The sequence below is a fragment of the Dipodomys ordii genome, unplaced genomic scaffold (genome assembly GCF_000151885.1).
Source record: "Dipodomys ordii isolate 6190 unplaced genomic scaffold, Dord_2.0 Scaffold61, whole genome shotgun sequence".
In the NCBI taxonomy this organism is placed as follows: domain Eukaryota; kingdom Metazoa; phylum Chordata; class Mammalia; order Rodentia; family Heteromyidae; genus Dipodomys; species Dipodomys ordii.
In genome coordinates this window covers 1,197,238-1,209,465 of record NW_012267277.1, presented here as the reverse complement: position 1 = coordinate 1,209,465, position 12,228 = coordinate 1,197,238, and the positions used below count along the sequence as shown (strand labels likewise).

General features: G+C 38.8%; 1 protein-coding gene across 6 annotated transcripts in view; it reads left to right on the top strand.

Moving 5' to 3' along the window:
- Zcchc11 (zinc finger, CCHC domain containing 11) overlaps positions 1 to 12,228 on the top strand; it is a 137,351-nt gene that overhangs the window by 65,208 nt on the left and 59,915 nt on the right. For all 6 annotated transcript variants that reach the window (XM_013022313.1, XM_013022312.1, XM_013022311.1 and 3 more), the window contains exons 12-14: positions 3,413 to 3,587; positions 4,432 to 5,093; positions 8,367 to 8,517. In XM_013022313.1, the coding sequence (XP_012877767.1) occupies positions 3,413 to 3,587; positions 4,432 to 5,093; positions 8,367 to 8,517 (988 nt within the window). The remainder of the gene's footprint in view (positions 1 to 3,412; positions 3,588 to 4,431; positions 5,094 to 8,366; positions 8,518 to 12,228) is intronic.

The window sequence follows — 12,228 nt, the reverse complement described above, 5'->3', positions numbered from 1 at the left end:
CAGGATGTCATTCCAACAATATTATTTTCCTTCCTAACTCTCTTTCCTTCTTTTTATAATAATGTTTCCCTCCCTCCCTCCCTCCCTCCCTCCCTATTTTCCATTCTTTTTCTTTTATTGGTTGTAGGCTTGAACTCAGGCCCTGGATGCCATTCTTGAGCTTTTTCATTCAAAGCTAATGCTCTACCACTTTGAGCCTCAGTGCTACTTGCGGTTTTCTGGTGGTTTTGTGGAGATAAGAGTCTCATGGACTTTCCTGCCTGGGCTGGCTTTGAACCATTATCCTCAGATCTCAGCCTCATGAGTAGCTAGGATTACAGGCATGAGCCATTGGCACCTGGATATATTTCATTTTTTATTGAATCAGATAATACTTTTAATCTCCAATTTTAAGGAAAAATCTTGTAATCCCTCCCCCCAGCTATTCCTTTGTTCTTCTTTGCGATAAAACTACTTGGAAAATCTGTGTTTATTACTCCTATTTTTTTCTGTGTCTCACTAACACTAGCAATCTGCTAAAATGATATCAGCAATATTAATAAAATGCAGATTGTTGAATTCAGTGGCCGCTAGGCAGTTTTTATCTGTCTGTCTGTCTGTCTTTGTTTGTCCATCCATTCATCCAGCAATCTGTCTGTCTTTTTTGTCAGTCCTCGGGCTTGAACTCAGGGCCTGGACACTGTCCCTGAGCTTTTTTTGCTCAAGACTAGCACTCTACTACTTGAGCCATAGCACCACTTCCGGCTTTTTCTGTTTATGTGGTACTGAGGAATTGAATCCAGGGCTTCATGCATGCTAGGCAAACACTCTACCACTAAGACACATTCACAGCTACTTTTTATCTTTTGTTGTTACTGTCGGTTATGGGGCTTGAATTTGGGGCCTGGGCTCTTTAGCTCAAGGCTAGTGCTCTACCACTTGAGCCACAGTGCCACTTCTGTTTTTCTAGTAATTTATTGGAGATAAGAGTCTCATGGATTTTTCCTGCCTCAGCTGGCTTTGAACTGTGGTCCTCACATCTCAATCTCCTGAGAAGTTAGGATTATAGGCATGAGCCACTAATACCCAGCCAGTTTTCATCTTTTTAAATTTAGTAACATTTGCCAGTTGATTACTTTCTTCTAAAAAAAAATTTGTTCACTGATTTTCAGGTCACCACTCCCATAGATGCTCATTTTTTTCCCTCAGTTTCGTTTGCTGGTTTCTTCTTTCTCTCAGTTGCTTAATGTTGAAGTGCTACAGGGTTTGGTCCATGAACCCTTTTTTTCTGATTATGTCTTCACTTGTATGGTAATCCTATGTAAGTGCTTGGATTTTTAGTACCATATGATAAAGACTCTTAATTTAAATCTATAATCTGTTCTCTTTCTTGAACTCCACAATAGTATATATGGCTGCTTGGTTTCTTTCTTTCTTTTTTTTTTTTTTTTGGGGTTCGGTTGTGGGGCCTGAACTCTGGGCCTGGGCGCTGTCCCTCAACTCTTCAGCTCAAGGCTAACGCTCTGCCACTTGAGCCACAACGTCACTTTCTGGCTTTTTTCTTTTTGCTGATGTGGTGCTGAGGAATCGAACCCAGGACCTCATGCATGCAAGGCAAGCATTCTGCCACTGAGCCACCTTCCCAGCCCCCCCCCCTTTTTTTTTGTCAGTCATGGTGCTTGAACTCTGGGTTAGGCCGCTGTCTTTGCACTCTTCAGCTCAAGGTGAGTGCTCCACCACTTGAGCCACAGTGCCACTTCTGGCTTTTTCTGTTTATGTCTTGCTGAGGAATCAAACCCAGGGCCTCATGCAAGCATTCTACCACTGAGCCACCTTCCAGTCCCTCTTTTTTTTTTTTTTTTTTAAGTTCATACTTTGTCAAGAATCTGATTCTGGGGGCTGGGAAGTTGGCTCAGTGGTAGAGCGCTTGCCTTGCATGCCTGAGGCCCTGGGTTCGATTCCTCAGCACCATATAAGCAAAAAGAAAAAAAAAGCCGGAAGTGGCGCTGTGGCTCAAGTGGTAGAGTGCTAGCCTTGAGCTGAAGAGCTGAGGGACAGCACTCAGGCCCAGAGTTCAGGCCCCACAACTGGACCAAAAAAAAAAAAAAGAAAAAAAATCTGATTCTGATCACTCAGTTTTACAATATAAACTTCCTTCTCCTATATTACTAATCCTTTTATCTTAGTCTTCTCCCTCCTTCCCGGGTCCCCAGAGGACTTTCTGTAACTTAGCTATGTAATTTACTTATTATGTGTGTTATCTTTCTCTGGAAAGGGAGCTTCTAGAGGCAAGAATCTTTGCTTATCAAAGATAAATCTCAAGTTTGTAGCATATTATCTGGTACATAGTAGTATCTGATGAATAGTTTGAATTAATTATAGCTGATTTATGCCTTTATCATGGTCTCTCTTAATCAGTCGTTAGCTAATTTCTTTAGAATTAAACATTGCATTTTGTTTTATGACTCCATTAATTTAGAGACCCATCTTACCATGTAGCCTTTAATTATTATCTCTCCCTGTCCTTATAATTTATAAAGTAGAACTTATTTGAGTGGAATTATAGTGTAGTGATTCTCCACATGTAACAGGTAGCCAGATAGTATCAAGTTGGATTCTTTTCAGTGGTATCTACTTCATAGACTCATTAATATGTATTCTGCTCTTAGAAGAGTGAGTATGGCAGTGTGTGTGTCAGTTCTCATTGTTTTATGACATCATCAGGATAGCGCCAGGGACACTAATAGGTTCTGAAGAATCAGTTGCTGTCTGTAGGAATATTTGAAAATTCAGAATATTTATTTAATTTTGAAAGTAAGTATTGTAGTAAGGAGCTATCGTATTTGTTATCTAGGTGTTTGTGAACTTGTTGGTTCACAGGAATCACTGTATGGAGCTTTAAAAATCCTAGTACCCAATTGTGTAGCTCAGGTCATTTAAATTAGATTCTTGGAAAGTGGGAGTGGTGAAATTCAGGTGTTAGTACACTCTAATACTCAACATGTTGTAATGTGTAGTCAAAGCTGGGAATGGTTTAGTGGAAAAGAACTTAAAATTCTAGGAAATGGAACTCAAAACTGCTTTTTGGCAGGCTTATTTCCTTTCTTTTTTTCTTTCTTTCTTTCTCTCTTTCTTTCTTTCTTTCTTTCTTTCTCTTTCTCTTTCTCTCTTCCCTCCCTTCCTTCCTTCCTTCCTTCCTTTCCTTCTTTCTTTCTGTCGTGGGGTTTGAACTCTGAGCCTGGGTGCTCTTCAGCTCTTCAGCTCAAGGCTACACTCTTATCACTTGAGCCACAGTACCACTTCCAAAGGCTTATTTCTTTATCCCTCAGTTTTAGGAAACATTCTCTCTAAGGTATTTTCTAACGGAAAATTCATTGATTCTCCATTTTGTGAAGCTTAAATGAAGTGGTTTTTTTTTCTTTTTCTTTTCCAGTCTCCTTTAACATTGGAAATACCAAATCAGGTATCCTTGGGACAGTTATGGCTAGAGCTGCTAAAATTTTACACACTGGATTTTGCTTTGGAGGAATATGTCATATGTGTACGAATACAAGATATTATAACAAGAGAGAATAAAAACTGGCCTAAAAGACGAATAGCCATTGAAGGTGAGATGATGTGTTGTATTTCATTTAGAGTAGTTTTTTTGTGGCACACATCATCTAATGTACATTATTAATCTTATCTTGTGGTAAGCTAAATCAAACAGTTGATGTTTACAAAGTTTTCCATCAAATCTCAAGAATATCAGTTGAAATGGACTCTAGGAAATGGAAACAAGAGGTTTCTTTGCTGTTTTTGTTTTCTTTTTATTTGTTCATTTATCTGTCTTTGGGAGGGTAAAGAGGAGAAAAGAAATGGAGGGACAATGGGTGAACAAATATAGCAGTGGTATTCACTAGACACTATGTTGAAAATGAACTATACAACTTGTGGGTTGAGAGGGAAGGGAGAGAGTGAATGGTATAACATTTTCCAAAAAGAAATGTACTCTTATGCAACTGTAACCCCTTTGTATATCACCTGTATAATAACAATAAAAAAATAAAAAAGTAAAAATAAAGAACCATCAGTTGTAATCTAACAAGAGATGAAAATTATTAATGGATCCTCAAGATTGAAAATTTTCACTCAGTAAAATGTATATGGAGGCATAGAGGCATAATTCTAGCAACTTCATCATCAAATATGTATTACTGAATTGATTATAGCTATATGTTTATTAGTTTTATTTTATTTTTTATCATTTTATTTATGGAAGAAACAAAGGAAAAGATACTGCTGTTGTTTTTCCCCTACTCATTTTTTTGGGACTCTCATTGGGACCTTAGGTTAACAAAACATTGAGAAAATGTATTCTGGTGATAACAGTTCAAATCTGTTTGTTTAACGTTGGAAATGCAGTTTTTTTAAAGTGGAGATTTAGCTACTGACTGTTTTCTTTGTTACTAGATCCATTTTCTGTCAAGAGGAATGTTGCACGAAGCTTAAACAGCCAGCTTGTTTACGAATACGTTGTGGAGAGATTCAGGGCAGCTTATCGGTATTTTGCCTGTCCTCAGAGAAAGGGTGGAAATAAGTCTACAGTGGATTTCAAGAAAAAAGAGAAAGGGAAAATAAGCAATAAGAAACCAGTGAAGTCTGACAGTATGGCAACTAACTGTTGCATTCTGCTTGGGGAAAGCACAGAAAAAATACATACAGAAAGAGGTCAACCTGATAAATATGATGAAATGGAAAGTACATCACAGAGATGTAACATTGACAATGACAATTTATTGGGAAATGAACGAAGTTTGCCTGACCATGAACAGGAATCTTCTCTTTCTACTGTCAGCAAAAACAGTGAATTGGAGCCAAAATCAGAAACTTTAAAGAAGGAGCTCAGCCAGTGTAATTGCAGTGGGTCCCCTGACCCAGACAAATCTACTACAGTGGACTGCAGGTCAAATTTAGAAACAAAGAGTTCACATCAGATTGTATGCACCGACATAACTACTACCTCTTGCAACTGCAAAGCTACAGAAGTTACTTTTGACCTTAATGATGATGATAATCACCCCTCCCAGGAATTACATTATGTATTTGATAAGTTTATTTTAACCTCTGGCAAGGTAGGATGTAGTTTATAAATAATTAAATATTTTGTGGCTACTGAGTTTTAGATTTATAAGGGTAAAAATAGCTTCTGCAGTGATAACTTGTTTTAGAATGATATTTTGTTATCTTTTATTTTTGCATTTTCCCTGCAGTTGCCATTAAATAATGTATATAAATCACTAATAAGTTTCAAGATTATTAGTTGTTTTATGAATATCTACTTAGCAAAGACTAAATTGGTCTCTTCTGTTTATTTTTTCACATACTTCTAAAAAGATGAAGTTTTATATTCTAATAGTATGCAATTTAATCTGTTGCTTCTTTTGCTGCTGCTCTTTCTCATTTAAAAAAAAATTTTTGGGTGTTGGTGGAAACATTGTACTAAATCATGGTTGACGAAAGGTAAGATCAGGAATGTAGAACCCAAAAAAGAATAGTCCAGATTCTGTCTCCACCATTGGTTTTCTTTATAGTTTGTATTATCCTTTACTAGAATTATGTTTTCTACTTTCAAAGTGGGTTATTCTGTACTTTTAACTTTTTAAGTTACAGAAAATACTACCAATGAGCAATAAACAAACAGTAACTACTACCTCTCCCTTGCCCCCATGAGATAGGAACACATATTTCCCACTTGCTAAACACATCTCTACCACTTCAATCATTCCCCTAATCCAATAATCTGCTTTGCTATTGCTGGAAAGTTTTAGTTAATTCACATTATTTTAAATGTATTACAAGTACCAAAAAATACTTAGACTGCATATAAGCCCTGAAAAGAAATTTAAAAATATCAAAAAAAGCTGTTTGGAAGACCAGTTTTATTGATAATTACTTAATGGCAAGTTTTGGAATTTTCAGCTTTATTAGTAAACGGTTCTTTTTTAAAAGCTTTTTTTTTGGGGGGGGTCAGTCATGGGGCTTGAACTCTGGGCCTGGGTACTGTCCCTGAGCTCTTCAACTTAAGGCTAGTGCTCTACTACTTGATCCACAGCACCACTTCCGGGTTTTCTAGTGATTTATTGGAGATAAGAGTCTCAGTACTTACCTGCCCAGGCTGGCTTTAAAGCACTGTCCTCAGATCTCAGACTCCTGGTAGCTAGGATTACAGATGTGAGCCATCGGCACCCAGCAAGCTGGCAGATTTTTAAGAATTAATTCAGTATTGTGAATCATAGGTCTGATTATCTCCCAGAACTTGCTTTTGTTGTATAAGTGAAATTTTTGCAATCTTTGACCAATGTCTTCCTCTTTTTCTTTTCCCCCTGGGTATTTCATTCTGTATAAGGATACATTAATTACATTTTATCTAAATTGCATATGGACTATTTTGAAAAGGTAAAATAAATGTCAAGTATGTAGAAAGATGTAAGGATCATGTAATTATAGTTTATATTTCTTATAATTTGTACTATTTTCCCCTGGAACTATACCTTAAGGTAAGTACTGGTTTACCAATTTTTATTTTTATTATTTGCCATAACAAAGAATTTCCCTTCTTGACAAGTGTGGTGATACATGCCTGTAGTTCTAGCACCTAGGAGATTTGAGGCAAGAATATTGTGATTTTGAGACCTGCTTTGGCTACATAGCAAGAATTAGGTTAAAAAATCTATTTCCATTCTATATTTTTTCATTCATAAAGAATGCTTTTTTTGGGGGCTGGGAAGGTAGCTCAGCGGTAGAGTGCATGCCTTGCAAGCATGAGGCCCTGGGTTCGATTCCTCAGCACCACATAAACAGAAAAAGCCGGAAGTGGCGCTGTGGCTCCAGTGGTAGAGCGCTAGCCTTGAGCTGAAGAGCTGAGGGACAGTGCCCAGGCCCAGAGTTCAGGCCCCATGACCGGCAAAAAAAAAAAAAAAAAGAATGCTTTTTTTTTTGGTTGGTTGGTTGTCAGGTTGAACTGTGTGCCTGGGCGCTGTCCCTCAGCTCTTCAGTTTAAGGCTAACACTTTACCACTTGAACCACAGCGCCACCTCCAGCCTTTTCTGGTTATGTGATGCTGAGGAATCAAACCCAGGGCATGCAAGACAAGCACTCTCCCACTGAGCTACCTTCCCAGCCCAAAGAATGCTTTGGGCACTGGTGGTGCTTATGCCTATAACCCTACCTACTCAGAAGGCTGAGATCTGAGGATTGCAGTTCAAAGCCAGCCAGGGCAGGAAAGTCAATGAGACTCTTACCTCCAATAAGCCACCAGAACACTGGAAATGGTGCTGTAGCTCAAATGGTAGAATGCTATCCTTGAACAAAAGAAGATCAGGAACAGTGTCCAGGTCCTGAGTTCAAGCCCCATGACTGCCCTCCCCCCTCAAAAGGGATTTATGGCTATGTAAATGTCTAAGCTAACCTTGGAAGAAAACATTTAATTTTAGAGTCTATAAAAATAATAAAGAAAAAAGAAGCACTGGTCTTCCTTTGTCATATATATATATATATATATGGATGTATGTATAAAAGGTACATATAAAATATAAAATATAATATATAAATACATATATATGTATATATATTTTGATGATGTTGTTGGTCATGGGGCTTGAACTCTGGGCCTGGGTGCTGTCCCTCAGCTCTTCAGCCCAAGTCTAGTGCTTTACCACTTGAGCCACAGCACTGCTTCCGGTTTCTGGGTAAGAGATAAGAGTCTCGAAGACTTTCCTGCCCAGGCTGGCTTTGAACCGTGATTCTCAGATCTCAGCCTCCTGAGTAGGTAGGAGGCTACTCAGTGGCATGAGCCACTGGTGCCAGGTATCTGTGAGATTCTTATCTCCAATAAACTACCAGAAAACTGGAAGTGGCACTGTGGCTCAAGTGGTAGAGTGCTAATCTTGAGCTGAAGATCTGAGGGACAATGCTCAGGCCCAGAGTTCAAGCCCCACGACCGACAAAAAAAAAAAAAAGTAATTTATGTCTTTGAATATCCTGTTATTTTCTGTATCTTACTTCTTCAGGTAAACTTAATTGTATATGGCAGTGGCACTGTGACTCAAAATAGTAGAGTGCTACCCTTGAGTGAAAAAGTTTAGGGACAGTGTCCAGGCCCAGAGTTGTTTTGTTTTGTTTTTAAACTTGTTTGTTTATATTGTTTTCATTGGGAGAAAAGTAGTTGACCCCCAAAAGTTTAAGTTGATTGTATTTCATTAACTTTAAAAAAAAAGCTTCAAAATTCATAGGTTATCAGAATTGAATTACATAAAATATTCTTTTTGGATCTGCTTTCTGAGTCGTAAATTTCCCAAAAGTTTATTAGATTATTAGGTTGTTTTTTTTTTTTTACCTTTGTATAGCCACCAACGATAGTATGCAGTATCTGCAAAAAGGATGGTCATTCAAAAAATGATTGCCCAGAAGATTTCAGGAAAATTGACTTAAAACCTCTACCACCAATGACAAACCGATTTCGGGAAATACTTGATTTAGTATGTAAAAGATGTTTTGGTAAGTGCTTTGTTATTATAACTGTGCTATTTGTTGAATATTGAATATATATTTTCTAATTTTAAGATATTTTGTTTTCTTACTAAATGCCTTTGCCTCTATTGGCAGATTGTTGTAGTAAATGCTAAGGGAAATACAATTTTTATATACATTGCTTTTTTTTTTTTTTTTGGTCAATTGTGGGGCTTGAACTCTGGGCATGGGTGCTTGAGCCACAGCGCCACTTCTGGTTTTCTGGTGGTTTATTGGAGATAAGAATCTCACTGACTTTCCTGCCCAGGCTGTCGAATTCTGATTCTCAGATCTCAGCCACCTGAGTAGCTAGGATTACAGGTGTGAGCCACTGGCACCCAGCATATACATTGCTTTTAAGGAACTTCAGCTGTGATTTGAGCTAACTAATAAGGTAGTTAGTAGCTGTCTAGAGCTTTTCAATTAAAATAAGTTGAATAAAATGACAAGATTGGGGCTGGGAAGGTGGCTCAGTGGTAGAGTGCTTGCCTTGCATGCATGAGGCCCTGGGTTTGATTCCTCAACACCACATAAACAGAATAAGCTGGTAGTGGCATTGTGGCTCAAGTAGTAGAGCACTAGCCTTGAGCTGGAGAGCTGAGGGACAGCACCCAGGCCCAGAGTTCAAGCCTCACCAAAAAAAAAAAAAAAGATTGTTTTCATATACTAGATATCCCTTAAGTAGTCAGTAACAACATGTTAGTACCTTTGGAAAATCTTCCCTAGCTAGGTATAACAGATATTTATATGTAATTTGCTATAATTGAAAACAGAATATGTTTTATGTTACAGTAGTGGTAAATGCAGTACAAACACAATTTAACTAAAGTAGATAAAAAAAATTGTGAGGTGGACCTGGCAGTAAATTTTCAGCTATAGATTATTCAATAGAATGCATAATTTGGGAGAATAGTTGCCCTTGATTTAACCAAGGTGAAAGTAAGGCAATAAAAATACAGCTATAGGGCTGGGAAGGTGGCTCAGTGGTAGAGCGCTTGCCTTGCAATGCATGAGGCCCTGGGTTCGATTTCCCAGCACCACATAAGCAAAAAAAGAAAAAAGCCGGAAGTGGCGCTGTAGCTCAAGTGGTAGAGCGTTAGCCTTGAGCTGAAGAGCTGAGGGACAGCGCCCAGGCCCAGAGTTCAGGCCCCACAACCAGACCCCCCCCAAAAAAAATACAGTTATAAGGACATTATAGATTACCTGGGATATACCTTTACTTAACAGATATTTAAGAATTTAAGAATTAGTTGATATGTTCAGGTAAGATAAAATTTCAGATGGCATGACACGCGGTGCCCCATTGCCGTCCTTCCTCCTATCTTCTATTCCTGTCTCCTGACAGAAAACCACTTACCTGCTTCTGTCATTATAGATTGGTTTGTATTTTCTAGGGTTCTTTTTTTTGCCAGTCCTGGAGCTTGGACTCAGGGCCTGGGCACTGTTCTTGAGTTTCTTTTTGCTTAAGGCACTCTACTACTTTTTCTTTTCTTTTCTTTTTTCTTTTTTTTTTGGGGGGGGGTCCGGTCATGGGGTTCTGTAGGAGTAGAATTCATTATTTTTTTGGAAGTTTTCAGTATAATTACTTTGAGTTTCTTTTATGTTGTTTTATATATTAGTGATTAATTTCTTTTTATTGCAAATTAGTATTCCCTTTAATGGATATGTTATAGCCATATCCCATACAATCTTATTTACTCAACTGTTGAGTAGCTTTGGGCTTATTTTTAAATTTTGGCTATTACAAATACATATTTAATTTAATCAATTTATTTATTTATTTAATTTTTTGGTCGGCTGTGGGGCTTGAACTCTGGGCCTGGGCGTTGTCCCTCAGCTTTTCAGCTCAAGGCGACCACTTGAGCTACAGCGCCACTTCCAGTTTTCTGGTGGTTCATTGGCGATAGGAGTCTCATGGTCTCTCCTGCCTGGGCTGGATTTGAACCGTGATCCTCAGATCTCAGCCTCCTGAGTAGCTAGGATTACAGGCGTGTGCCACCAGCGCCCGGGACAAATACATATTTTATATTTAGGTATGGGTCTGGTTATAAACATATGCTTTTATTTTTCTTTGGTAATTACGTGAATAATTTGATTGTGGCACTTTTTCTTAAATTAGCATACAAGGGAGTATTTTTTTTTTTTTGCCAGTCCTGGGGCTTGAACTCAGGGCCTGGACACTGAGAGCTACTTTTGCTCAAAGCTAGTATTCTACCACTCGAGCCACAGTGCCACTTCTGGCTTTTTCTGTGTATGTGGTACTGAGGAATCGAATCCAGGGCTTCATGCATGCTAGGCAAGCATTCTACCACTAAGCCACATTCCCAGCCCTATAAGGGAGTATTTTATTGTGATATTTCCAAGTAAGTATACAATGCATTCCAATTAGTCTCTCCTCTTTTATCACTTTCCCTGTCTCCTTTCTACTTTCTAAAATAGTTTCAAAGCAGGCTTCATTATTCTACTTTCATACATATTGACAATCTACTTCAACCATATTTCTATTCTTTCAGCCTGATTAGCCCAGCCTCCAGGCTAGTACTTCTCCAACAGAACCTGATTATCTTTCCCCACACTCCTAACCCCCAATGGACCAACAATTTTTATTGAGATTTTCTCTCTTTTTCCTTTTTCTTTGCATGTCCTGGGGTTTGAACTCAGGACCTGGGCACTGTCCCTGAGCTTTTTTTGCTCAAGGCTAGTGCTTTACCCCTTGAACCAAAGCTCCACTTGCTGCTTTTTTTGGTGGCTAATGGACTTTTGTGCCTGATTGGTTTCTAACTGAAATCCTCAGGTCTCAGTTTCCTGAATAGGTAAAGTTAACAGGTGTGGGCTGCCCATGCCTAGTTCCTTAGATTCTTTTTTTTGGGGGGGAGGCATGGAGCTTGAACTGTGGGCCTGGGCATTGTTCCTCAGCTCTACAGCTCAAGGCTAGCACTCTATCACTTGAGCCACAGCGCCTCTTCCGGGTTTCTTGGTGGTTAATTAGAAGTAGAGTCTTGTAGACTTAATTGCCTGGGCTGGCTTTGAACCTCGATCCTTAGAAACCTCCTGAGTAGCTAGGGTTACAGGCATGGACCACCGACACCCGGCTTGAGATTCTTTATATTGCTTTCATATGTAATTGCAGTGTATCTTACGATTATTCTCTCTTTCTGTTTTCCCTTCCCCTTGTCTTCCTAAGCAGTTCCTTAGTTAGACTTACATTGTTTATTTTTCTTTTTTTCTTTTTTTGTTGGTTGTGGGACTTAAATTCTGCACCTGGGCACTGTCCCTCAGCTCTTCAGCTCAAGGCTAGTGCTTTACCACGTGAGCCACAGAACCACTTCCAGTTTTCTGAGCAGTTTATTGGACTTTGGTTCCTGGGCTGGCTTTGAACTGCGATCCTCAGATCCCAGCCTCCTGAGTAGCTAGGATTACAAGTATGAACCACTGGTGCCTGGCCTCATGTTCTTTTTTCATCCACATATATAATTATGTATGTAAATAAATCTCATGTTCATGTCCATGAATATATATGTCTTAGATGTACCTTTTCCACATAGGAATGAAAACATGGTAATTAGTTTTGAGTTTGTCTTGTCTCCTTTAGTATGATGTCCTCTTTTTATTTTTTTTTTGTCAGTTGTGGGGCCTGAACTCTGGGCCTGGGCACTGTCCCTCAGCTCCTTCAGCTCAAGGCTAGCGCTCTACCACTTG